The sequence below is a fragment of the Bubalus bubalis genome, chromosome 11 (assembly GCF_019923935.1).
Source record: "Bubalus bubalis isolate 160015118507 breed Murrah chromosome 11, NDDB_SH_1, whole genome shotgun sequence".
Taxonomy (NCBI): domain Eukaryota; kingdom Metazoa; phylum Chordata; class Mammalia; order Artiodactyla; family Bovidae; genus Bubalus; species Bubalus bubalis.
Genome location: NC_059167.1, coordinates 80,192,023 through 80,219,781, shown reverse-complemented (window position 1 = coordinate 80,219,781; position 27,759 = coordinate 80,192,023). Strand labels below are relative to the sequence as shown.

At 41.5% G+C, this 27,759-nt stretch overlaps 3 gene segments (V, D, J or C); all 3 read right to left on the bottom strand.

Moving 5' to 3' along the window:
* Nucleotides 1–27,759, bottom strand: part of LOC102415345 — a gene marked incomplete in the record, with an annotated part of 786,957 nt that overhangs the window by 469,718 nt on the left and 289,480 nt on the right.
* Nucleotides 29–2,419, bottom strand: LOC102416444. The segment is given in 2 exon segments: nucleotides 29–892; nucleotides 1,305–2,419. Coding segments are annotated over 2 exon segments (516 nt in total).
* Nucleotides 8,796–22,394, bottom strand: LOC123328143. The segment is given in 3 exon segments: nucleotides 8,796–9,357; nucleotides 9,473–9,752; nucleotides 22,304–22,394. Coding segments are annotated over 2 exon segments (468 nt in total).

The following is a 27,759-nucleotide window of genomic DNA, read 5'->3' as shown; positions in this document are numbered from 1 at the left end:
CCAAATACTGAGATCTTCGTGTCTATTATTACATAACATTTTCACTCCTCAGTTTTAAAGTGAAAAGTTTCATGGAAACAGTCCTAAATCCTTTTTATTTCTAATGTCTGATGAATCTACTGTTTCCTATACAGGAATTAGAGAAATACTAAAATCATCTCATGCATCTTAAAGCCCCACGTATGTCTTAAGGGGGCTGCACATATAACAGATGAGTCCTTCTAATACTGAGAAGTCCTTCTTCATCCTCCAGAAGTGACCTGGTGAAATTAGAACTTGAAGGGTCTTTAAGCTCATCAGTCTAAATCCTTTGTTTAAACTGAGGACACTGAAGGCTGCTGCACCCATGATATACCTAAAGACACAGCCAGGGTGGGTAGAGCTGAATTGGGCACTTCAGCTTCCCATTCTAAATCCCATGCCCTTTACTATAGACATGCTACCAAAAACTCAGGAATTTGAGAGGAGCTCCCTTTTGTGTTGCTAGCCGTTTGCAGACTCTCCTTTGAGGGAAGACAAAACCACCAACTCTGCACACTGTCCCGGCTCCTAAGAGACAGCTCTGGCAGGTTTGCGCTGGGGCTGCGGGTGCCAGCTGAGCACTGTGTGTCTGGAGCACAGAGGTAAGTAGCAGTGTCCTCAGCCCGGGAAGCCGTGATGGACAAGGAGCTGCTTTTGATGGAGTTGTCAAGCGTGAAGTGCAGTCTTCCACTATGTGTCTGTCTCTCATTTGAACGCATTAAAATCAGATGAACAAAGCCTCGTCTTGAATCCTGTCTGTACCACTGTAAGGCAGTTAAAGTAATATTATAACTGCAGTTGATGGTGACATTTTCACCCTCCTGGATGCTCAGGGTCTGAAGCTTCTGTTTTCCTTGCTGGTTATTCACCTCTAGGCAGAAATACAAGAACAGAGTCCAGGAGTCAGTCACTGCATTTTCAATCGCTAGCGTTTGCATTTCCTTCCATAATTTGAGGGTACATTTCCCAATTAACAGGCTTTCCTGGTGGCACAGTGGTAAAGAATCTGCCTGCAATCCAGGAGATGTGGCTTTGATCCCTGGATCAGGAAGATCTCCTGGAGAAGGGAATGGCAACTCACTCTAGGGTTCTTGCCTGGAAAATTCCAGGCACTGAGGAGCCTGGTGGGCCACAGTCCATTAGGTCACAAGGAGTTAGACAGGACTGAGTGGCTAACACTTTCACTTTTCACTTTTCCCAATTAAAGAGAAGATTTTGCCCCTCAGTCTTGTGAGTTCTGAACTTTGGTCACCCTCTTCCCATCACCAAAAGCCCCAACTCACTGGCCAGCTGAAGCCACAGAATCACCAAAGACAGGGCCAGAAGCTTCTCCATTCTTCTTCAGGGGGATCATGGAAGACACAGCTCTCGCCCTGAAATAAAGCCAGGTTCCTCAGTCTAGCTCTCTTTTTTGAGTATATTCATCCAGTCCCTCTGAGTCCCAGAGAGAGTCTCAGGTTTCTTACCCAGCCAATCAAAGGAAGCTTAGTCTTTTTGCTTTCAATGCAAACATGTTGATTCCAAACACAGTGAGTCTGAAGAGACAGGAACTGCCATCTTGTGGGGGCAGCATCATCCTGCTGAGAGAACCACCTGAGGAAGGTGAAGTGTGTTAGGGCTGGTTCAGAGAAGATTGCAAAGCTGTTCTATTCTCTGCCTTTATTGAACTCCAGTTCCAGCCTAGAGTGAGAATGGATACAGATACAATTTTATGCACTAAAAACTCAATGAAGAAAGAACACTGATGCCCAATATTTACAGAGTACCTCTGAGGAGCACGGTTAGACTTCTTCAGTCACTTCTGATACCCTGTCCTTCTTTTTTCCTACTTGCTTCATGCTGGAATGAGATTGTATATGAGTCAGGGTTCTTACTTATGAGTAACAGACACTGACTCTGGATGAATTAAATAGAAAAGGAATAAGTTAATTAATATTGGATTTGCCTCAGAATCTCCAATATGGTCAGAGAACTGGACTCCAAAGCTATAGAGTCAGTCTACCAAATATTTAAGAAAGAGTTAACACTGATCCTTCTCAAATTCCTCTCAAAAGTTGCAGAGATGGCAGAGGAAGGAACATCTCAGTGCAACCTGCTTCATCACTTTGGCCTCATGATCTCATGATCCGGCCTTGCTAGCAGTGCTGAAAGTCATGCATGAGCTCAAAAACACTGATTTCCCCTTACAATGTTTGACCTCGCTGATGCTACTGCTCAGTGCCCAATCTGTCAATGACACAGACTAATACTGAGTCCCTGATATGGTGTCATTCCCCAAAGAGACTTCCCAGATGCCTGATGACAACTGGATTACATTCAGTTCAGTTCAGTCGCTCAGTCGTGTCGACTCTTTGCAACCCCATGAATCACAGCATGCCAGGCCTCTCTGTCCATCACCAACTCCTGGAGTTCACTCAAACTCATGTCCACAGAGTCGGTGATGCCATCCAGCCATCTCATCCTCTGTTGTCCCCTTCTCCTCCTGCCCCCAATCCCTCCCAGCATCAGAGTCTTTCCCAAAGAGTCAACTCTTCGCATGAGGTGGGCAAAGTATTGGAGTTTCAGCTTTAGCATTAGTCCTTCCTAAGAACACCCAGGACTGATCTCCTCTAGGATGGACTGGTTGGATCTCCTTGCAGTTCAATGGACTCTCAAGAGTCTTCTCCAACACCACAGTTCAAAAGCATCAATTCTTCGGCACTCAGCTTTCTTCACAGTCCAACTCTCACATCCATACTTGACTGCTGGAAAAACCATAGCCTTGACTAGACGGACCTTTGTTGGCAAAGTAATGTCTCTGCTTTTGAATATGCTATCTAGGTTGGTCATAACTTTCCTTCCAAGGAGTAAGCGTCTTTTAATTTCATGGCTACAATCACCATCTGCAGTGGTTTTGGAGCCCCCAAAAAATGAAGTCTGACACTGTTTCCACTGTTTCCCCATCTATGTCCCATGAGTTGATGGGACCAGATGCCATGATCTTAGTTTTCTGAATGTTGAGCTTTAAGCCAACTTTTTTTTTTTTTTTTTTTTTTTTTACGTTACAATATTGTGTTGGTTTTGCCATACATCAACATGAATCCACCACAGGTATACACGTGTTCCCCATCCTGAACACCTCTCCCACCTCCCTCCACATTCCATCCCTCTGGGACATCCCAGTGCACCAGCCCCAAGCTTCCTGTATCCTGCATCGAACCTGGACTGGCGATTCGTTTCTTATATGATATTATACATGTTTCAATGCCATTCTCCCAAATCATCCCACCCTCCCTCTCCCACAGAGTCCAAAAGACTGTTCTATACATCTGCATCTCTTCTGCTGTCTTGCATACAGGGTTGTTGTTACCATCTTTCTAAATTCCATATATACGTGTTGGTATATTGTATTGGTGTTTTTCTTTCTGGCTTACTTCACTCTGTATAATAGGTTCCAGTTTCATCTACCTCATTAGAACTGATTCAAATGTATTCTTTTTAATGGCTGAGTAATACTCCATTGTGTATATGTACCACAGCTTTCTTATCCATTCATCTGCTGATGGACATCTAGGTTGCTTCCATGTCCTGGCTATTATAAACAGTGCTGCGATGAACATTGGGGTACACGTGTCTCTTTCAATTCTGGTTTCCTCGGTGTGTATGTCCAGCAGTGGGATTGCTGGGTCATATAGCAGTTCTATTTCCAGTTTTTTAAGGAATCTCCACACTGTTCTCCATAGTGGCTGTACTAGTTTGCATTCCCACCAACAGTGTAAGAAGGTTCCTTTTCCTCCACATCCTCTCCGGCTTTTATTGCTTGTAGACTTTTGGATAGCAGCCATTCTGAATGGTGTGAAATGGTACCTCATAGTGGTTTTGATTTGCATTTCTCTGATAATGAGTGATGTTGAGCATCTTTTCCTGTGTTTGTTAGCCATCTGTATGTCTTCTTTGGAGAAATGTCTGTTCAGTTCTTTGGCCCATTTTTTGATTGGGTCGTTTATTTTTCTGGAAAACGTTTTCACTCTCCTCTTGCACTTTCCTCAAGAGGCTTTTTAGTTCCTCTTCACTTTCTGCCATAAGGGTGGTATCATCTGCATATCTGAGCTTATTGATATTTCTCCTGGCAATCTTGATTCCAGCTGTGTTTCTTACAGCCCAGTGTTTCTCATGATGTACTCTGTATAGAATGTACTCCTTTTCCTATTTAGAACCAGTCTGTTGTTCCATCTGCATATCTGAGCTTATTGATATTTCTCCTGGCAATCTTGATTCCAGCTTGTGCTTCTTCAAGCCCAGTGTTTCTCATGATGTACTCTGCATAGATGTACTCCTTTTCCTATTTAGAACCAGTCTGTTGTTCCATGTCCAGTTCTCACTGTTGCTTTCTGACCTGCATACAAATTTCTCAAGAGGCAGGTCAGGTGGTCTGGTATTCCCATCTCTTTCAGAATTTTCCACAGTTTATTGTGATCCACACAGTCAAAGGCTTTGGCATAGTCAATTAAGCAGAAATAGATGTTTTTCTGGAACTCTCTTGATTTTTTGGTGATCCAGTGAATGTTGGCAATTTGATCTCTGGTTCCTCTGCCTTTTCTAAATCCAGCTTGAACATTTGGAAGTTCACGGCTTAAATATTGCAGAAGCCTGGCTTGGAGAATTTTGAGCATTACTTTACTAGTGTGTGAGATGAGTGCAATTGTGTGGCAGTTTGAGCATTCTTTGGCATTGCCTTTCTTTGGGATTGGAATGAAAACTAACCTTTTCCAGTCCTGTGGCCACTGCTGAGTTTTCCAAATTTGCTGGCATATTGAGTGCAGCACTTTCACAGCATCATCTTTCAGGATTTGAAATAGCTCAACTGGAATTCCATCGCCTCCACTAGCTTTGTTCATAATGATGCTTTCTAAGGCCCACTTGACTTCACATTCCAGGATGTCTGGCTCTAGGTGAGTGGTCACACCATCGTGATTAGATATCTCCTATGATGGAGATGGCTGAGATTTGTTCTCACTGGAATAGACATTTTACCTGCATATGGATTTGTCTTCTTTGTTTATTGTACTCTGCCAGCCTCATCCTCATAAACTCACAGAATGCCTAATTTCAGCAAGATATTCCCCACAGCATTTCTTCTGAGGAAGAAACTATTTTCACAGCAAAAGATTATAGCCATTAGCACACACCCACAGAATTATTTATCTTACTACATATCCTATCATCCAGAAATGGCTGACCTGATTAAATTTAGAATGGCTTATTGATTCTATGGGCTTCCCAGGTGGTGCAGTGCTGAAAGATCCACTTACCAATACAGGAGATGCAAGAAACACAGGTTTGAGCCCTGGGTCAGTAAGATCCCCTGGGGTAGGAAATGGCAACCCACTCCACTATTCTTGTCTGAAAAATTCCAGGGACAGAGAAGCCTGGTGGACTATAGTTCACGGGGTCACAAAGGGGACTGAATGAATGAGCATTCACACACACACACATTGATTCTATAATAGCACCGGTTGAAAAACAGCTCTGAAAAGATGGCATTCTGTCTCATCAGATGAAATGTATGCTTTATAGTGGAGATAAGTAGTGGTGTTGTCTCCCCCATAGCCAGAATGCACAATTCCAGAAATCAAGGAGGTGGCACTGGGAGTGGGTCCTTCATTATTATTTTCAGTAACTCACTAGCAAGATAGTAATATTTGTAACTTTGAGTTGTATTAGTTCTTATTATATAAAAGAAATAGTGTTTTCACCAGGGAACACAGCAATGGTTTCACTGAACTGGAAGGTAAGACTTCCATATGGCTATTTGGGCTATATACATCTCACAACCAATGGATAGAAAATGAGGTTACTCTACTGACTAGAGTGGTTGATACCAATTACCAAGGAGGAATGGGTTGTTGCTACATATCAAATATAGAAAGGACTATGTCTGGTGCTGGGAGCTGGCGAGAGGCACTCCACTCGTGACAAAGGTCATGAGGAAGGAGGCTTGGCATACGCAAAGGCGGGATCAAGCCTCGGGAGTCCCCCTGGATAGTCTCAAGCATCTACCCCCAAAAAACCAGAGTCTGCCTACTTTATTGCTTTGTGCTCTCACCTCTGACTTTACCGGGGGGCTGTCGCCCACCACCATCTTGCTCTCTCTGACAAAGAGTTAACTTACAGCTCCAATTAATAAGTTTCTGGGCAATTAGGAATGTTTAAATCCAAACCCCTCAGATAGCTCTCTAACTCGCCTGAAAAGTTTACCCGGACTCCTACAGCTATGCATACAATTGTTTACAGTCTCCCAGCCTCAAGAGGCATGGGAAGCTTAAGATATTCAAATAGCTTAGAGCCTCTCAGAGAGTTAGAAACTGTCAGAATAAAACTAGTAAAAGATTTCATTGATGAGCCAATGCTTGCTGCCAAGTTTCCACATCCCCTGTATTGTATCCTTGAATGTGTATTAATTAATATAGTTGGTATGTAGAAAAAATAAGTAGTGGCCTTGGTGTTAGCAACTTTAGACCCTTAAGGTAATAAATTCTTTCCTTTGTTGTAAACCCATTACGCCTCTGCCCTATAGGAATGCAATTTTATCTAACACCTTCGGAAGATGGCGCCAAGCCTTAAAATAATTACTCTTAGAGAAAATAAGTCTTACGGTTGACAAACCTTTGTCAAGAGTCATAAAATGTTAATAGGCCTTCTGACCAGAAGATGATGTAAATCACCTAAATCAGTTGTATATGATAAATTTGCAGGAAAGAAACCCTGGTTTTTGATAAAGATCAAAGACTGCTTACTTTGTATGATTTCACATCCCCTATTATCCTCTATGTGTAACTTAGGGTATAAAAACCCCTGTTGAAAATAAAGCTACGGGCCTTGCTCACCAAAGCTTTGTCTCCCCATGTCATTCTTCTCAATTTCCAGCTGAGTCTCCATCTGGAGTGCGGAGGTCCTCTGTGACCATTTATTTGCCTGGGCTTCTAAGACCCACTCGAGAAGGTGTCTAAGGTGGGGCACCTTCCTCTATTCGAGAGGGCGCCTATGGCCTCTGTGGTCAGAGCTAACCTGGTGTCACAGGTTATATTGATTTTCCATGTAAACCAAGCTACTCAGCCTCTTTTCTCCACTGAATTTTCCTACTGAGCTATCCTCATTCTATTACTCTTTATATCTTTGATGAATATGTAAATAGTCCCCGACGCCATCTCCCCTTGGAATACCCTGGATCAGCCGGGGCTGGACCTCAGCAGTCTGGAACCCAGGAGATTTCCTAGGGGAGCCTCTTGGCACTTTCATGCCCAATACTAAAGGTTAATGTTAAGTTACAACAACCAATAAAAAGACAAGATTTTTGAGTACTCAGATCCTTTGAGAATGAAGAATTGGATCACATCACTAGGTAAGTAACCCAATTCACGGAGGTTATGGCTGTGAGCAGGGAAAATATAAAATGTGTAATAAGAAAAAAAGTCATCTATATCAGTTGCAGCATCACCACCAAATCGGGAATCAAAGAATGTAGTAGTTTCCTACATTTTCTTCTTGCTCTTTACTTTCATGTGTTCCTTTGTGTACACTGCCATTTCCTTCTTCCTTCTCCTCACTATACTTATTCTATATACAACTTGAGAGAGATTAACTTTAGAATTTAGTCTGCATATAACAGAATTTTCAGCGGAATTTCCTCTGAATTTTAGAAGTGATTAATACAGCCAGTGATCTGTAGTGACTGTTGGGACCACAGGTCTCCTCATTTGGGGAGAAAGGATGAGAACTTCTTCACTTGTTCAAAGGACAGACTTAGCTTGTGAGATGGAAACAGAGTCATTTCACCCTCGCTTGAAAGTTCAACTGTGTGTGGAGGGGTGTGTATGAAAGATGTGACAGTTATCAACTTATTGCCTTTGAACTACAAATCCCCCCTTCATAGTTTCAGAAGGTAATTCCAGACATGGGCCTTGTAAACATTTCTCGTTGCCAGCTGGCACGATGTTAAGCTTTGTCGGAAGAGAGGATGGAAAGGACCTGGCAGGAAGAGGCAGCTTCTCTTCCCGGTCCCGGCATGCACTCCGCACTTCTTGTTTCTGGGTGCTTGGCCATCATGTGGGGCACCTGTGATGCTCACGTCCAGCAATGTTTAGTGACAGCCCCCGTGTGCTTTCTTGGTAAGTCTCACAGGCACCCGAGCAAGTTCAGCAGTGCTCCTTTGCCAGCTTCCTACAAACTGTGCTAGAACCCTGGGAGCTGTTCTTCTGCTTGTTAGTCTTGTTCTCTGGCACCTGGGCAAACTTCTCTATCCAGCAGGCTACAGTCACACACTCCCCAGTGAAGCCTGAGTCATCACTGTGATAGGAGAAGAGAGTACATATTATAATGTGTCACTTTCTGTGAAACTCTGGCTTAGTCTTAAAGATAACAGTGTCTCCCTACAGATGCTATTCTTATGTTCTTTACAGTTCTTTTTAGAGTTCTTTAGAGTTCATTAGTAAATAATGCTCTTCTATTTGTTAATAATTCTTTATATTAAACTTTCCTTTTTCAACTTGCCACGATTTTTCTCCTGATGGCCCCTATTTGGATAGTATGAGTCCATCAAGTGCATGAGAAGAAAGGCATTAGCTGCAGAAAGATCAGCAATCACATGTCAGGAAGCACCATTCTACTTGTAAGGAATTTCAGCATGTGGTGATGATACACGTGGGTGTGGATGAGGTGGCAGCAGAGTTGGAGAAATGGGACTGTATCACTTAAACCTGGGGAGCCCATCTGGGCCAAGAAGAGAATTTTCATGCTGTTACATAGGTTTATTTCAGAAGTATTTTTCCAGGTACTAATATCTAAAATAAATATACTTACTATTTAAAAATTAACATATACAGATTAGGTAATGAGAATTCCCTTTAAAAACAATTCTACAGCTAGTTGACAACTGATGACAACTCTGTATCTGAGAGGTAAATTCAGAGTCAGTCTCTAGAGAGACAATGCCCCACGGTGGTCAAGTAGGGAACATGGAAATGCTTTCTGTAAGGGGTTTGTGCTCTGCTTCTCTTGTGAAGCCAGCTACTGTGTTACCCAGAGCACAGTAATACACAGCTGAGTCTTCCTCCTGAGCCGAGGGTTTTTTTAGATGGAAGGATGCCTCAGTCTGGCTGAGCTCAGCGGTGAAACCCTGGATGCTGTCTCTTGAGGTGTGTTTCAGGAGTAACTGGAGGCGCTGTCTGGGGTACTGGACATACCAGAAGAGCACAGGACTCCCAGAATAGGAATAGTTGCACTTCACCTGCACTGGGGCCCCTTCAGACACATAGGTGTGGCTCTCAGGCTGAGTCACTGTCTGGGCTCTTGTTCCTCCTGTAACACAAATTCTGGGTCAGGGATTGACTTGCAAACAGAGCAAAATATTTTGTTAAGCCAATTCTGAATCAGAAGACCATAGTAAGATAAAATAAAAAGAGACTTTACTCACCAAGTGTGAATATCACCACAAGCACTGAGATGAGGGTGTGCTTCATGTCTGAGCTCTGAGGAAGCAGGAGGCTCCTTTCTGCAGGTTTTTCCTGGAGACAGTTCAGCCACATGGACACCCTGACAGAGCAGTGAGTGGTTTACAGGGCATGCAAAGTAAAAGCTCTTCCTCAAAGGGCTGGTGGCTTTCTGGCTTTCTATCGAGTTCAAGTTGTGTAGCATCTCCCTCTAGAGGCCAAATATGATACTGCAGGTAATCTCAGGCTTCAGGAAGACCAATTCTGAAACAAAATGAAGAGGAAAAACAAAGTGTAATGCTATGTTAAGTAAAGAAGCTTGTTACCAGAAAGATCCAGACATCAATGGAACATGATAGAAAGTCCAAACATACAAGTTACTTATGGAAATTTAGTTATTAAAAAATAGGAAAAAGATGGTATATTCAATAAAACATGCCCTCAAAAATGGAGAGTCGTCTAGAGATTAACAAATAAATTTGGACCCCTACCTTAGCATCTGTTATTAAACAAATTCTGCTGCGCTAAGTCACTTCAGTCGTGTCCGACTCTGTGCGACCACATAGACAGCAGTCCACCAGGCTCCCCCGTCTCTGGGATTCTCCAGGCAAGAACACTGGAGTGGGTTGCCATTTCCCTCTCCAATGCATGAAAGTGAAAAATGAAAGTGAAGTCGCTCAGTTGTGTCCGACTCCTAGCGACCCCATGGACTGCAGCCTACCAGGCTCCTCCGTTTATGGGATTTTCCAGGCAAGAGTACTGGAGTGGGGTGCCATTGCCTTCTCTGAAATAAATTCTAAATATAGATAATTAATATTTTAAAATAATAGTTATTTTTTTTATAAATTTAGGATGGTCATGAATTTTCTAAGCATAAAAGTCAGAAAGAGTATAGGAAAATATTAGCAGATCAGACTTCACAGAAATTTAAGCTTCTGTATAGGTTTGTTAGTGAAATGCTTAAACATTACCATACTGAGTTATTTTCCATTCATCATCATTGATTCTGACCTTCCTCACACCAGGAATGGGCCTTTAGAATTTTAGATCTACAGTTTATTTTTAAATAGTTCATTAACAAAGTGACAATCATTTGAACTAAAAAGAAGGCAATTGTAATAATTGCCTAAAACTAATACAATATTGTAAAGTTTAAAAATAAAATAAAATTAAAAAAAAAGAAGGCAATTGTAGAAAGAGGGTAGATTTAAAATGTTCCTGATCCCCTGTGTTTAGCCAAGGAGCTTTCTGTTGAAGCCACCCAGCGCTGTGCCAACAGAGCTCAAGTGAGTTATTCCATTGGGGCTCATAATAAATCTAGGGTCAATAGCAAGGAACTCCAGGATAAAGAGCAGAAAACTATAGGTTGTGAAGAAAGCCTTGCATGCAGAGATCAGTGGACCTCTAAGGAAGCTAGTTCTTTTGAAAAAGTCTTTTCTCTAGCCCCCAAATAGCTGAGAAGAAAGTAGCAGGTTGAGTGCCATCTGTCCTAAATGGAGAGGAGTACAACGAGATTGGAGAGCAAAGACATGTTTTTCTAGTTTTTCAGCAAGGTACTGGCATTGCTGCTGAGACCAGTGCCCTACTGCCTAAGACACTGCTGATCACAGGTACAGAAATATCTAGGCTTTTCATTCTCACAGCATTGCCTCCACTTAAAGTGCTCCAGCAATCAGACACATCAGAAAGCAGTAAAGAAAGGGAAAGGATACTTCAGAGAAAAATAAGGGCTTCATCTGGGGAAAATAAAGTCTGAAAAAATGATCAGGGTCAGTGACCCAATTTCCCTAGCCAAGAATGAGTACACAAAGTTTTCAATGATTGAGAATTCATTTACAAGGAAGCTCTCACAAAGAAGGAATATCTTACTGAATGCTTTGCTTATTTATTGAATCCTCTTGAGGGAATAAATAAAATTAGGAGAATTATGTAAACCTCAGACATAATTATCATGAAAAAATACAGTGTCTCCAGCAAGATTTTGACTGATGGAAGAGAAGCAGGACATGTACATGATGGCCACCTGACTTCAATTCCACCTCCCTTCTGCTCCTCTCCAGCACTTTCCCCACTCACCTTGCAAGTACATCACACTGATTCTGCTCTGTAACTATGAAGTAGGGGCCACAATTTAAGTAGCTGTCTCCTATTTCTTTCTCCCCAGTCTCTCTTTTCTTTTCTCTCGTTTCTGTGCACTACTTCTCTTCTGTTTCATCTTCTCATCTCCTTTCTTCTTCTTCTTCTTATTTTTTTTTTTTTGTCCCTGAGAGAAATGGAGGTGTAATAGAAGGTAGAAATCATTGGAATAATTGTGAAATGACCGTAAGGCTCATATTTTAGAATTTTTAGTCATGAGTATCAAAACTCTAGGTAGGTAATGCATGTGATTTCTTCTTGAACTTTTAGTTTCACCATGGCCCTAATCTGATGCTCAATTCTGCTGGGGAATCATCTCTTTTACACCATTCAAAGCAACAGATCTTCCTCACAGATGAGTATATGGAAATGCCTCAGTTCCCCATCTGACTAGTTCAGATATTTTCCTAACTGCCAGAAACCCTAATTTAAATGTTCACCAAGATTCTTCTCAAACATTGAGAAAAAAATTGTCATTTGGAGTAGCTTAGAGTGCCCTTTGGAGAAGGCAATGGCACCCCACTCCAGCACTCTTGCCTGGAGAATCCCATGGATGGAGGAGCCTGGTAAGCTGCAGTCCATGGGGTCGCTGGGAGTCGGATACGACTGAGCGACTTTACTTTCACTTTTCACTTTCATGCATTGGAGAAGGAAATGGCAACCCACTCCAGTGTTCTTGCCTGGAGAATCCCAGGGATGGTGGAGCCTGATGGGCTGCCATCTATGGGGTCGCACAAAGTCGGACACGACTGAAGCGACTTAGCAGCAGCCGAGTGCCCCTAGTGGTCTAAAATTGGTGAGTCAACTAGCTCATCAGCAGCCACTAGCCCTCCATTCTCTCTTGAGGACCATCTACAAATTATCAGGAACAAAAGACCTGTCAGCTTGGGTGGGGATTTTTTAAGTAAATTTATTCCTTCTTCAAAATGTCAGTTAATGGAAACTACTATCTTAAACTATTTTGTCAAATTTCATCTTCAAAGTTGAATGAAATTTTTCCAATCTATTTCAAAATAAGTCCACAACAAATTTTCAAAGTTTTTCTATGAGTGAGATCTTTTTCTAAGTCTTTAAAGCTTAAAAACTGAATTCAGCTCTGTCTACTTACAAGACGTTGCAGTATAATAGGAAAGACAAGGACGTTTGTGTATGTGTGTGTGTTCATATACAAAGTGGCACATGAGATAGTACAAAATGAATCCAGAAATAAGGAGACATTTCTTATAACAGAGAACAGTCAGACAAAAAATTAATGAGAACAAAATCACTTTGTCTTTTTCCTGGAAATGATAGAAAGGAATGTTATCAGAGGTTACGTAGAGATATTGGGTTGGAAGTAGACTAAAGACTAGAGACACATTCTAGATGAAAATAAGAGTAGGAGATGGACAGACCAGTGGAAGTAATTTGGGAGATATGAGGTAAAGTGTTCTGTTCTATTACGCATTTCAAAATTTTAAAGGACATATGAATATATTATTAACCTATCTCTCCTCTCTATATGTAATAGTATACAGTTTGCAACTTGAGTTATGGAACTCAGTTATACATCCTGATGACCTATTGATGCTAACACCCTGCTTCATAATAATGAAGTCTCTTTTATACGAACCTTCAAGTTTCAAACTTTCAAAGATGCAAACATGCATTCTCATGTCCAGTCACTTAAGTCAGTTCACATATCTGGTGTAATTTTCAAGGTACTGTAATTTTATTTTGTTTTCTTTATTTTTGTATTTGTCTTTTATGTATTATTTGTGTGAAAAGTATTGTAAACCTATTGCAGTACAGTACTATATAATCAATTGCTTAGTTGGACAAAGCTAGCTTTGTTGGACTTAAAAACAAATTGGAGTTGTGCACACACTCTCAGAATGGAACTCATTTGTATGCAGGGGGATTAATGTAGAATAGATTTGCAATACAGCTTTTGAATTCATTTTCTGAGAAACACTTTGTATTTCTTTTTTCCAACTATTACCACCCTCAAGTGCCGCAATAAATGTTCCAAGCGTGTCTCCTGAGCAGAGGCCAGAATGAAGTGAAAAAATAAGCTAGGTGGCTACCTGGAGGAAAAGCACTCAAGGTACAGGAAGAAGAGCTGCAGAGACCCCAGGGCAGGAAAGCAATCGCCATGTCAGAGCAACATCAAACGTGGTAAAGGTTGAGAGAGTAAGGAGGAGACAGTGACTCATGTCAGAGAGGGGGCAGGGAACCAGATGGAGTAGTCTTACAGGTTGTGGTAAGAATCTGCTTTTCCTCTCAGTGAGATGAAAAACCACTGGAGAGTTGTGAGCATGGAAGCCACATGATCTGAGTTATGTTCTCAAAAGCTCACTCCACTGGGTGGAGACCAGACTGAAGAGGGGCACGAAGGAAAGAAAGAGATCAGGTAGGGTTATTATTGGCACCCCTAGGCAAGACATGAGAGTGGCTTGGATCAGGTAAGAGCAGAGTTGGAAGTGAAAACTGATCAATTCTGGGCCTGCTTTGAAGAAAGAGCTAATTGACTTTCCTAACAGATCAAATGGCGATATGAGAAAAATTGAGGAGATAAGGGAAACTTCAAGGTTTCTGACCAAGGTATTAGAGAATTTCATAGACAGAGCTGCCTTTTGCCTAAATGAGGATGAATTCACAAAAAGCATCTGGGAGGTATGGAGGGTGAAGTAGCTGGAGTGGTGGAAATCAGGAGATCATCTAGAGATATACCAAGAAGATGCCCCAATGGGGATGTCAGATAGATCATTTAATATACAAGTTCAGAAATCAGAGGAGCCAGGTGGGTTTCAGATATAAATGCTGATATTTAGTTTTTAAAGCCAAGAGACTGGATACAATTAGCTGGAAATAAATTGTTGGTAGAAAGTAAAGAGTTCTAAGAATAAATTCTTGAGGCATTCCAATGTTTAGAGATCAGGGGGATGAAGGAAAAACCCTCAAAGAAGACTGAGAAGGAGCAACTGATAACAGGAAGAGAACCAAGAAAGTGCTCCATCTCTAAATCTAAATAAAGAATTTCAAGAAGGGAGTGTTCTATAATCTCAAATGTCATCATTATTTGCTATGAAATTCATATGTTGAAACTCTAATCCCCCAATGTCATTACATTTGAAGGTGGGGTCTTTGAGAGGCAATTAGGGTGGAGCCCTTGCTGTGGGATTTGTGCCTTTATAAGAGATGCAAGACAGGCTGTTTCTCTCTCTACTCTCCATGTGAAGCTACAAAGAGAAGTGAGCAGTCTGTAAACCAGAGAAGGGATCTCACCAGAAACTCACCATGCTGGCACCCTGACCTCAGACTTCCAGACTCCAGAATGGTGAGAAACAAATAAATCCATGTTGTTTATAATCCACCTGGTCTATTGTACTTTGGTCCAAACAAAGACACTGCTTCAAGTAGTTAAAAATACTAGCTGGAACAATAAATGCATGTAAACACAAATATAAGTAGGCAAATTTTCCTATTAAGATACAGAGACAATCTGAATAATAGTCAAATCTTGTGTAGTAGACATAAAAATAATGCAATGAAGTGACAGAAATGTTAAAAGTCTGTGATTGGGCTCCTTGCTGGACTCAGGTGGTTCAGTGAGCATCACATTCAAAAAATGAAAGATAGATATGAATGTCATAGCAGATATGGAATGGGGAGAGATTATTCCTTTGTTTGGTGTTAAAGGGGAAAGAGTAAATTAGATCAGGGACTTTTACTTAACATCAGAATGGAACATGTAACGTTAATTATTTAATCAATGCAAATTAATAAAAAAACAACAATTTTCTTTGTCAGTCAGAAAGTCTAAATATGACTCGGTCTCAGGTGAACAACTTTGATACTTGTTAAAGCCATAAAAAAAAATGACTTGGGCACCACATGTTAATGTGCAGAAAGGGAAAGTCCCATTCCAGTTGTCAATGGTCAGAACAGGCAGGTATACAGTGCCAAATTAAGGGGACCTCACGCTAAGGAGAATGTCAACAGAGGAGTATCTGCAGAGGAAACCTGAGCTACATTCTAACAGTAAAGAAAATATAGCACACGTATAAATGACTCTGGAAAAAATTGTGAGAAAAAGAAGAGCACACTTATATAAACTCAGTAAAGTGGGAAGGAGTGAAGCCAGGAGAGCAGGAATGAGAAGAACTTCTGTAGGTACAGAGGACACAGCGGTAAATTGACACAGACACTCAACACAGCAAAGCAATTAGCATCCCATGCAGGTAGGAGAGAGGGTCTGTCATTCAAGGAGCACTCCTTCTGTGGTCTAATAATAAGATGCAACTCTAAAGGGGAAAGACTTCCCTACCCAACTTATTTAGCATAGAGAACACTAAAACCTAATGTTGAAAAAAATTAAGCAGAGAAATCTCCGCTGAAATGAAAGTCTGGTCAGCTGGGGTCCTTTTGACAAGGCTAAAACAACTTCCTTCTTGCTGAGCACTCCATTGACTTGTACCAGGTTGAAATCAGTTCTCCCTTGTGTTTCTATTTATTTCTTGATCCTGTTGATAGATTTTCTTTCACATGTAAGACCAAATCATATGGTCAGTTTGAAAGTTTATAATAAAATTAAAAAAAAATTCCATGATAAATATCCCTGTATATAGGGGCTTCTCTGGCTGTCCAGTAGTTAAGACTCTGTGCTTCTACTGCAGGAGACAGTAGAAGATCCATGGTCGAGGAACTAAGATCCCATATGCCTCTAGGTGTGGCCAAAAAATATACAAAAAATAAATATCCTTGCATATAAAAAAAAAAGAAAATTAAAAAATGGGACCTAATTAAAATTAAAAGCTTTTGCACAACAAAGGAAACTATAAGCAAGGTGAAAAGACAGCCTTCAGAATGGGAGAAAATAATAGCAAATGAAGCAACTGACAAAGAATTAATCTCAAAAATATACAAGCAACTCCTGCAGCTCAATTCCAGAAAAATAAATGACCCAATCAAAAAATGGGCCAAAGAACTAAATAGACATTTCTCCAAAGAAGACAACACATGAAAAGATGCTCAACATCACTCATTATCAGAGAAATGCAAATCAAACCACTATGAGGTACCATTTCACACCAGTCAGAATGGCTGCGATCCAAAAGTCTACAAACAATAAATGCTGGAGAGGGTGTGGAGAAAGGGGAACCCTCTTACACTGTTGGTGGGAATGCAAACTAGTACAGCCACTATGGAGAACAGTGTGGAGATTCCTTAAAAAACTGGAAAGAGAACTGCCATATAACCCAACAATCCAACTGCTGGGCATACACACCGAGGAAACCAGAATTGAAAGAGACACGTGTACCCCAGTGTTCATTGCAGTACTGTTTACAATAGCCAGGACATGGATGCAACCTAGATGTCCATCAGCAGACGAATGGATAAGAAAGCTGTGGTACATATACACAATGGAATATTACTCAGCCATTAAAAAGAATACATTTGAATCAGTTCTAATGAGGTGGATGAAACTGGAGCCTATTATAGAGTGAAGTAAGCCAGAAAGAAAAACACCAATACAGTATACTAACACATATATATGGAACTTAGAAAGAGGATAACGATAAACCTGTATGCGAGACAGCAAAAGAGACACAGATGTATAGAACAGTCTTTTGGACTTTGTGGGAGAGGGCAAGGGTGGGATGATTTGGGAGAATGGCATTGAAACATGTATATTATCATATGTGACGTGAATCACCAGTCCAGGTTTGATGCATGATATGGAGTGCTCGGGGCTGGTGCACTGGGATGACCTAGAGGGATGGGATGAGGAGGGAGGTGGGAGGGGGGTTCAGGATGGGGAACACGTGTACACCCATGGCAGATTCATGTCAATGTATGACAAAACCAATACAATATTGTAATTAACCTCCAATTAAAATAAATAAATTTATATTAAAAAAGGAAATTTTATATGATTCAAAATATCTGATCAAACACATGTACTCTCCTCCTTTCTCACCAAACTTCCCACTGGGATAAAATTTACAAGTATAAACATGATGATACTAAATCTATAATGTGAAAAAAAAAAAAAGATGAAATATATCAACAGTTCCCATAAGACAAAAAGTAGATGCGAGCATTCTGATGGGTGAGACAGAGAGGGAGAAAGCACTGCCCAGAATGAACTATGAGATTTTATTGGACATGCAAGTGAAGGAAACTTACTCCTTAGGAACCTGTAGAGATTCTGGACTGAGAAAGGGTAAGTGTGATGGAAGGCAGGAGGGACAGCACATGGGGATGAACTGAAGGTCACTGTGTGGAATGGTTATAACTAGTCTCCCTGCTGCTGGACTTACATGTGAGAAGCATAGCAGGCTGTCCTGTATGTTGGCACCTGATGTTCACTAAAGTTGAAATAAAACACCTGGAGTGCTGTTTTTTCCTGTGAGTACTTAACAGAGCTAAGTGAAGTGCAGTCACTCGGTCATGTCCAACTCTTTGCGACTCCATGGACTGTAGCCCACCAGGCTCCTCTGTCCATGGGATTTTCCAGGCAATAGTACTGGAGTGGATTGCCATTCCCTTCTCCAGGGGATCTTCCCGACCCAGGGATTGAACCCAGGTCTCCCGCATTGTAGACAGACGCTTTACCGTGTGAGCTACCAGGGAAGTAACAGAGCTAAGCCACCTTCAAACTGATATTAGGTGGAAAGGAGAGGAAGAAACAAGTTAAGCAGTTTCCTGCTCATTCATCCTAAAAAGAAGCCTGCCAAGTAACATGGTAAGTCCACATGGCCAGACTACTGGCCAAGAATCCCATTCAGGAAGAAACTCTGTGGAGAACAGGGACACAATGACATAAGGAGTCCATCCCACTACCCAGTTCTTCATTCTTAAATATAAACCAAGAACAAAGTAACACTAGTCATTAACAAGTACAGATGGTATCTCTTTCCATACCTTGGAGCACCAAGTCATCAACTGTGAATATGAGAGTCATTATACCTGGAACCAAAGTTGTGGCAGAATGTCATGCTTTATGGTTTCATATGGAAATGCATATTTGGAGAATGACCAAAGGATCTAAGAGAATAATATAATGGTTCCTTGGTCACTACTCTCAAAAAATCTGGAGTCTAAGCTTTGAATAATAATTCTTTATATTTTTTAATTTTTTCTCTCTTAAGTTCTTTACCATACATTATTTTAAGTTTTCCAGATTGGTAAGAAATAGAAAGGGCTTCCTGGTGGCTCAGATGGTAAAGAATCCACCTGCAATTTGGGAGACTTGGGTTCAATCCCTGCAATTTAGGAGACCTTGGGAAGATCCCCTGGAGAATGGGAATGGTTACCCACTCCAGTACTCTGCCTGGAGAATTCCATGGACAGAGGAGCCTGGCAGGCTACAGTTCATGGGGTCGCAAAGAGTCGGACACAACTGAGCAGCTAACACTTTGACTTTTTGCTTTTCCCAATTAACAAGAAGATTCTGGCCTGGAGAATTTCATGGACTGTATAGTCCATGAGGTCGCAAAGAGTTGGACATGACTGAGTGACTCACTTTCACTTTCAAGAAATAGAGAAAGAAATTAACTTTTTAAATACAATAATTTTCAAGTCTACCGTTTATTGAATGCACTCACATGACGAGAGTTCCATGCTAGTAGTAGACACTGCTGGTGCTCAACCTAGACCCCCTTTTCCAGGCCAGTGGACCCAATTCCCAGCTGCTGCAAATGTTGGCTATGCTTGGCTCATAGCTGCCCTCTTTCCCAGAAAGCTGATCTACACCAATAAACATCACCATTCTCCAGTAAAGTATACCCATGCTCCAATGAATGCCTTATTCTAAGATCAGCTGTATGGCCCCTTGACTCAAGGTGGGAGGGATCAATTCTGTGGGGCATTTCATGCTCCAGAGACCCTCATGAAGTCAGGCTGGATCAAGAGTTCAGCTCAGCCACATTCACTTTTACCCTCTTCCCCTCCCCACTTAACTTGCTTTTCTCAAAATAAGATGGGTGTCAGAAATCCCAACTTTGGCTTTGTTAAGGAAGTCAACCTAAGACAATATGCTACCTCACTTAATCCTAAACCTATCCTGAAATATATATGAGTATAGCCTGAAATCATGCTACTCATTAGCAACAAGAGATAATCAGACCAGCACCACAAACCAGGTTCTTTCCAGTGGCACCAGAAGACACACAAGTGGAAAGAGAATTCGAGTATCTTGAGCTCAATACATTTCATGCTCTTTCTCATTGCCTTTCAAGTGCTTTTTCCATGATTTGGAAATATTTATGAGTCATAAGTTTCCAGACTGAGAACTTGAAGCACATTCTGATTAGATTACATCCTTCTTTGCATGCTAGGTTGCTTCAGTTGTGTCTGATTCTGTGCAACCCCATGGGCTGTAGTCTTTTATACTTTTACATCCTTTTAGTCAGTGACTATGTGAACAAAACTGAGTAAAAATCTTAATTAGTCATTTCCAGCTTTTCCCGCTCTTTGGACTAAATAAACAATGTCATGTCTAACAGACCACTACTTCAGCTTTACGATGACTGTGACTTGAATTTTTTTTTTCCCTGGGTGTATTTGTTGTTGTTCAGTCACTCAGTCATATCTGACTCTTTGCGACCCCATGGACTGTAGCATGCCAGGCTTCCCTGTCCTTCACCATCTCCTGGATCTTGCACAAACTCATGTCTATTGAGTGGTGATGCCATCCAACCATCTCGTCTTCTGTCATCCCTTTCTCCCCTGCCTTCAATCTTTCCCAGCATCAGGGTCTTCCAATGAGTCAACTCTTTGCCTCAGGTGACCAAAGTGTTGAAGCTTCAGCATCAGTCCTTCCAATGAATATTCAGGGTTAATTTCCTTTAGGATCGACTGGTTTAATCTCCTTGCAGTCCAAGATTTCAACACCACAGTTCAAAAGCATCAATTGATTTCCATCAGATCACAAACATTTTCCCTGGACTTTGGCATAAGTTATAGGACAATTCCACAGTGCCAGTGAGTCAGGAGAGGGCGGATATTCATATCCTTGTTGATATTCCCAGCTCTCTCACCAACATTTTCTAAAACATCCTCAATACCATATGGTCTTTGATAACTGATCCATGTAGGTCTTTAATCACTATAACATTGGTTACTCAGAGATCCTTCTCAGGGAATCTGTACCCCTACACCCTGCTGTGGGTGTGGGATATTCTATGACTGTAGCTAATTCTCTCTACCGTCCCCAGCCACACTCAAGTACACAGGAATCAATGCAGTCTCCCACAAGGTTCACACCTGGAACTTTGAGTTCTACTCAGTCTTTACTCAAAAATGGTAACATAAACCTCTGATCTGAATTCCTGCAACTGTCTAGGCTTTTTGTTTCAACAGTTCTCACCTTCTGATGTTAGTCCTTCCATCCACCCATCAAATGTATCCTTATCTAATCCACCAGTGGGGTTGCAGTTGAAGATGAAGATGGGTGAAGATGAGGTGGCAGATCTATAACTAAAATAATTCATGACTTACAACTTTTTCAAAATAGTTGCTTAAGACTCCTTCCTGGGACTTCCCTGGAGGTCCAGTGGTTAACACTTGGCCTTCCAATGCAGGGGGACTTTCCAATTCTCTTTCCACTTGTGTGCCTTCCAATCCTTGGTCTGTGAACTAAGATCCCACATGCTTCACAGCCAAAAAGCAAAAAACATAAAATAGAAACAATATTGTAACAAATTCAATAAAGGCTTTAAAAATGGTCCACATTAAAAAAAATACTTCTGCATTTATGTTTTTCCATTATTTTCTAAAGCAATGAATATCAAACACCTTGAATATCTACATGGGGAAAGAGCAAAATGTACCAGGAACTATGAGGGAGTATCTCAGTTATCATATTAAAATATTGTCATATATAAAAGCATCATAATACCAATTCCAGTGAGTAAAGTTATGGTACAAAACTAGAGTACAATAAGAAGATTGAAAAATATTTCAGTCATTCAGACCAAACTGTGTCTTTAATTTCCCTTCAGAATCAACTGTTTTCAGAATTATGAAAATACTTCCCTAATCAATCAAACCTTCTACACTGTTACTCTTAATCCTCATCTACAGCTAGAGAGGTAACAGAATGTGTGTGCCCTGCAGCCTAAGCTCTCCAAGAGGCACTGCCGGGGCCCCAGCAGGTTTGGGCACAGGCTGCAGGTGCCTGGGGAGCACTGTGTGCTCACTGCACAGAGGTAGGTGGCTGAGTCGCTGGGCTCGGAGTCTCTGATACGCAGGGAGACATGCTTGTTGGTTTTATTGGACTGTGCTGTAAATTTTCCCTCCTCTTTGTTGTTGTTGGCATACACTTGCAGCAGAAACTCAGGGCCTTTCCCAGGGTACTGTCTGTACCATTTGAAGTACTGAGAATTGCTGTCAGAATAAGTGCAGCTGAGAGAGGCGGCGGCTCCCTCTGGGACGGGCAGAGACGCAGGACTCTGCTCCACTGTGTTCTGCTGGCTGCTCACAGCTGTGCAGAGACAGTGAATGCTCAGTCAGAGAAGGTGGGTTAGGTGGTGATACTTCCTCTCCAGAATTCAAGTTATCTTTTCACAGGCCTCCCACCTCTACTATCCCTTATTTAAGGGAAATAGTGTTCATGTTTCTCCATGAGCCTAGAAGGGACAATGATCCCAAATAGTGTATTTTATGGTCCCATAGAAATGCCCCAAACTTACAGATCAACTGAAGCCACAGGATCACTAATAAAACTCTTGAGGATTTCATCATTCTTTCCTCCTCTGGTTCACTGATGATTCAAATTTTAAGCCCAAAAAAAAAAAAAAAAAAAAAAAAAAAGAGTCGAGCTCAGACATTTCAATTCTTCTGCTTTAGAAATCATAAAAAGAGCTTGTTCAGTCAAAGACAAAAGACTTTTTTCATTACCCATGCAACACACACCACCGAGCTCCTCCTCTCTCCTCCCACTTTCTCCCTCCCTCCCTCTCTCCCTCTTTCTCTTTCTCTCTCTCTCTCTCTCTCTCTCTCTCTCTCACACACACACACACACACACATAGGAAGGAATACATGAGCAGGGTCCCTGAGAAGACACTGCCATCTTGTGGACTCAAGACCCTGATCAAAGGAATATTTGAAACATAGATCCTTACTATGGCAACTGATGAAAATAAAAATTTGCCACTTTAGTTAAATTAAAAATTTGAGAAGCATACAGTCCAAGTCAATGTGTGTGGGGATAGAGTGATGTCTACATGTGTGCTTTACATCAAATGGCAACGCTTGTCTGATTAGAAGCAGTTTTATCAAATGGCCACTCTCTCACACTGAAAAACCAATCCTAAGATATTCTAGTGATAGAAATCTGGGCTAGGCTCTCATGATTCAGGGGATAGTGTAGCTTTTCTTCATATCAGGCCAACACTTCCTATCTTATTTCCCCACTTCTATTTTTAAAGAAATCTAATCTAACTCAAAAGAATCCTCTTAAGACACAATGACCTAAAATCTAACTGAACAAACATGTTTCCAGCTCACAACTTGGGCAGATTTTTAACAAAGTCAAGGACTTAATTCTTAATTCCATTTTGTACCAGTGGCATATCTGTGGAATCATCGCTTACTTGGGCTGATGGTAATAGTAGATGGACCAGCCTTCAGTACCTAGAGTGTAAATAGAACCCGAAGGACGTGTTCATGAGTCTAACCCCTCCTCTTGTACACAGCCCTGGCATCTCAGGATTAATCTCCAAAATTATGGGTCTGGTATCAGTCTCTCTAACAAGCTTCCCTGGTGGCTCAGTGGTAAAGTATCCGCCTGGCAATGAAAAATATGTGGGTTCAATCCCTGGGTTGAGAAGATTCCCTAGGAGAAGGAAATGGCAAGCCACTCCAGTATTCTTGCCTGGAAAATCCCATGGACAGAGGAGCCTGGCAAGGCTATAGTCCATGGGGTTGCAAAAGAGTCAGATATGACTTAGCAACTAGACAAGAACAGCAACAATCACTCTCTGCCTTTCTATTGTACCCTAAGCAGCAAACCATGTTTATCAGAGGGCTACCTATGCAAGAAGCTTAACTGAGTCTAATGGAGAAAGAAGCACAGACAAGTACTGTTCCTTCTCATTTCACCTCCTGCCTCATGCCCTTGTAGAAGCTAGTGGCTAGAGACCAGCAATGCAGCAGGTCCCTTTCTGCTCAAGAACCAGGTAAACAGTATCCATCAAAGATGGACTGGTCAGGTCCTCCCTATTCCCACCGACAACTATGTAGGAAGTAGGATGAGGGAGAAGATGCTAACAGTGGGATCCTATTGTTTAAGGAGAACACTGCTCTGACAAAACTTCACACACTATTTCTCACTCTCCTCCTCTTCTGGGAATCCTATTACACTTATGTCAGAAAATTTGACACTGTCCCCCAGGTCCTTTAGTCTCAGTTCATTTTTCTTCATTCTTTTTTCTCTCTGCTCTCTGACTGGACAATTTCAATTAGCCTATCTTCAAGTTCTTTCTCCTGCCTATTCAAATCTACTGTTGAATTTTTCTTAGAAAATGTTCTCTGTGTAACAATTTCTCTGCCCTGAGAGAGTGCTGAGTTATGTGACATATAGACAAGCCCTTTGCGTTAGTCCTTGAGGGAGCCACGAGACAGGTTAAAGCAGTGAAGCTCTGCTCTTTCATGACAAAGAGCTCTTCCCCTTCCACCACCGGAACCCACCCTAGGGATGCAGGCAGCTATCTAAAAACTGTCATGGATCCAGTGATGGAAAGACGGAACAAGGGTGAGTGAAAACACCACAGGGCTTTCCTGCTAGGCATCCATTTCCTTCTACTTATGTGTTTGCTCAGTTGCTGCACAGCTCTCTGTGGTTTTTGCCTCTATGTACAGGTAAATGTGCTAAAGTTTCCTGTCTTTCTAAGCTGTCCTCTTCCTGGACCTTTGGCTGCAGAGAGAAGACTTTTCATGGCCTTTTTGGTCTACATCTGTTGGCATTTCCAGGTTCCTGGCTTCCCCAGGACTCACTTGGGTTACATGAGGCAAAAGGAAGCTCAGGGAGCTCACTGCTCTATCATTCCTCAAGCCCCAAGTTCCTAGGCTAGTCTGGCTTCTTCTCTCCAAATTCTTATGTTTTTCTTTTACATGTGGTCCAGGGTTTCTAACTGTCCTTAACAGGTTGAGTAGGAAAAAAAAAAAATACACATACTGCAGCTTGTCAGAAGTGGAAAGAAAGCATGATGCTTCCTTCTTTCCCTGAAGAGTGAACCTCTGACCAGCTTGGCTAGTCCACCTTCTTGGCAGTAGGCAAGTCAAAATGATATTAAAATTATTTAATTCTTATTCAACCACATAGATTCTCCTGTTGAATAAATACGGCCCTAGATTGTGAAGATAACTATGGTTTACTTGAATACACTGCTCTAAGAATTCCCTTAAATGGCCCAGTAGGCCCAAGGTGGTGAATATAAATGATCTCTGTAAATGGCATGAAAATGCCCTTATTCCTCTTGCTCCTTATCATTCTATACAAAAGTTTTGAGTGTAATTAGGAAATGACTAGGAAAAATGGCAAAGTTATAGCTACTAGAATGATCATGCCAATTTTGTGGTAGTGGAAAAGGAGCAACAACCCTGGTACTAGAGAAGGGAACACCTTAGACCCTGGAAAGTTTGTGTTTGTTGGAAGGGAAGATTGTTCATGCTCTCTTTGATGCTAGACCCAGCACTGCAGCCTAAGCAGAACAACTATATGGTCTGTGAAAACAGAAAAATTGGTATGAATATGGCTTGTCCTGGACTGTTCTTCTGTGCCTGACGTCATCAACGGAAGCTGTTCAACATGGATTCCCAACCCTCTATGTGTAAAAACCTGCAAATCAGCACAACTTTATTTCAGTATGGTGGGTTCAAATGCATATGCTTTTGGTGTCTGCCCATCTTGAATTCTGCCTCATGAATGACACTGCTCATATAACTTACTAAGTGATGTAATGATGATTCTAATCAAGTATAACAATAAATTTAAAACTGGACCAATCTATCTCCCTTGGAGTTATATGTTTGTGTTTGGGAAGAAAGAACATCTCTCCATTGGGAAGGATGGTTGATCTTTGGTCCCTTTTTAGAAATTAAACCAAAGACCAGTGTGTCCAATTCCCTTGCATGGGTCATAATGAATATTATACGATGTCCAAGCTGTTTATATCCTGGAACTTACTCACAGTTGACTGAATCTGGGATCCTAGGAGACATGACTGAGCTTAATCATGCAGATTGGTCTCATCTTGCTATATAAATTTCTGCTCACAGTTGCTGTTTATTCGCTAAGCTGTGTTCAGCTCTTTTATGACCCCATGGTAGCCTGCCAGGCTCCTCTGTCCATGAGATTTTCCAGGTGAGAATACTGGAATGGGTCGCCATTTTCTGCTGCAGGGTATCTTCCCAACCCAAGGATCAAGCCAGTGTTTCCTGTGTCTTCTGGATTGCAGGCAGATTCTTTACCACTGAGCCACAGGGAAGCCCTGCTAATAGTGGATTTAATTAAATGTTGTTAGAGAAAAATCAAATAGGTTTAATCTCAGGCTTTGTCATTCAGAGAAATAAGAACAGTGGATGGAGTGGCAAACTCTCAAGAAAAATTTCTAGAAATGAATACAATTTAGAACCATGAAGTGAATGTTGTTGAAAGGCAGTTCGCTGTGAGTCTCTTATACTTCTACATGATGTTCTGGGTTTACCAACAGTGTAAGGTCATTACCACTCAACCTAAACCATTTCTCAGAGTTGTGCTTGCAGCATGTAACCTTGATGGATGGGGTAATGTCTTCTCTGAGACAAAGAGTGAGCTTGCTTACTGCTTGGCAATAGCAATACCAAATAGCAATGAATTCCCCAAGCTCACTATTCATCAGCTGTGACACAATCCCATCCCATGCATAGCATCCATTTACACCCCTGAACTGTGGGGTTGGAGAAGACTTTTGAGAGTCCCTTGGACTGCAAGGAGATCCAACCAGTCCATTCTAAAGGAGATCAGCCCTGGGTTTTCTTTGGAGGGAATGATGCTGAAGCTGAAACTCCAGTACTTTGGCCACCTCATGCTAAGAGTTGACTCATTGGAAAAGACTCTGATGCTGGGAGGGATTGGGGTCAGGAGGAGAAGGGGACGACAGAGGATGAGATGGATGGATGGCATCACTGACTCGATGGACGTGAGTCTGAGTGAACTCCAGGAGTTGGTGATGGACAGGGAGGCCTGGCATGCTGTGATTCATGGGGTCACAAAGAGTCGGACATGACTGAGCAACTGAATTGAACTGAACTGAAATCACCATGATAGACTTAAGGACAAAGGCAACTGAAGCAAATATGCTAGTGTTCATGCTGCTTGCTGTGTCCTAAGTAATAACATCCTTCATCTCTGACACAGGATTTGTGACTTTACTGATAGCACCAAAGAAACAACAAGCTATTAGCCTGTAAGAGAGTAAGATCTGCTGCTGATGCTGCTAAGTCGCTTCAGTCGTGTCTGTCTCTGTGCGACCCCATAGACGGCAGCCCACCAGGCTCTGCAGTCCCTGGGATTCTCCAGGCAAGAACACTGGAGTGGATTGCCATTTCCTTCTCCAGTGCATGAAAGTGAAAAGTGAAAGTGAAGTGGCTCAGTCGTGTCTGACTCTTAGTGACCCCATGGACTGCGGCCTACCAGGCTCCTCCGTTTATGGGATTTTCCAGGCGAGAGTACTGGAGTGGATTGTCATTGCCTTCTTCGAAGTAATATCAAGACCTGACAAAACCCTCTCTGCCACCTTTAGAGATACTATAATAAATACTGGAATTACTTTTGAGAAAAATATTTCCCCAAACTGATCTAAAATGGATATTTTCTGAAGGATATTCTTTATAGCCTCACATGGGACTTAACTATTATTTCTAATGAAACGTTTTAGGAATTCTCTTACAGACTGTAATGAAATAAAGACTCCTGGGAAATTAGTGTTACACCCTCAAATGACTATTAACCATGTGAGGAACCTAATACCAGTACACAAGCAAAAGTAGAAAAAAAATGAACCAGCCCTCTGACCATAATTATGATCTCTAATCAAAGCTTTTAAAAAAAAATCTTATCTCCTATAAAATGTTTCTACCAAGGCTAATTATTTGAACATGTTT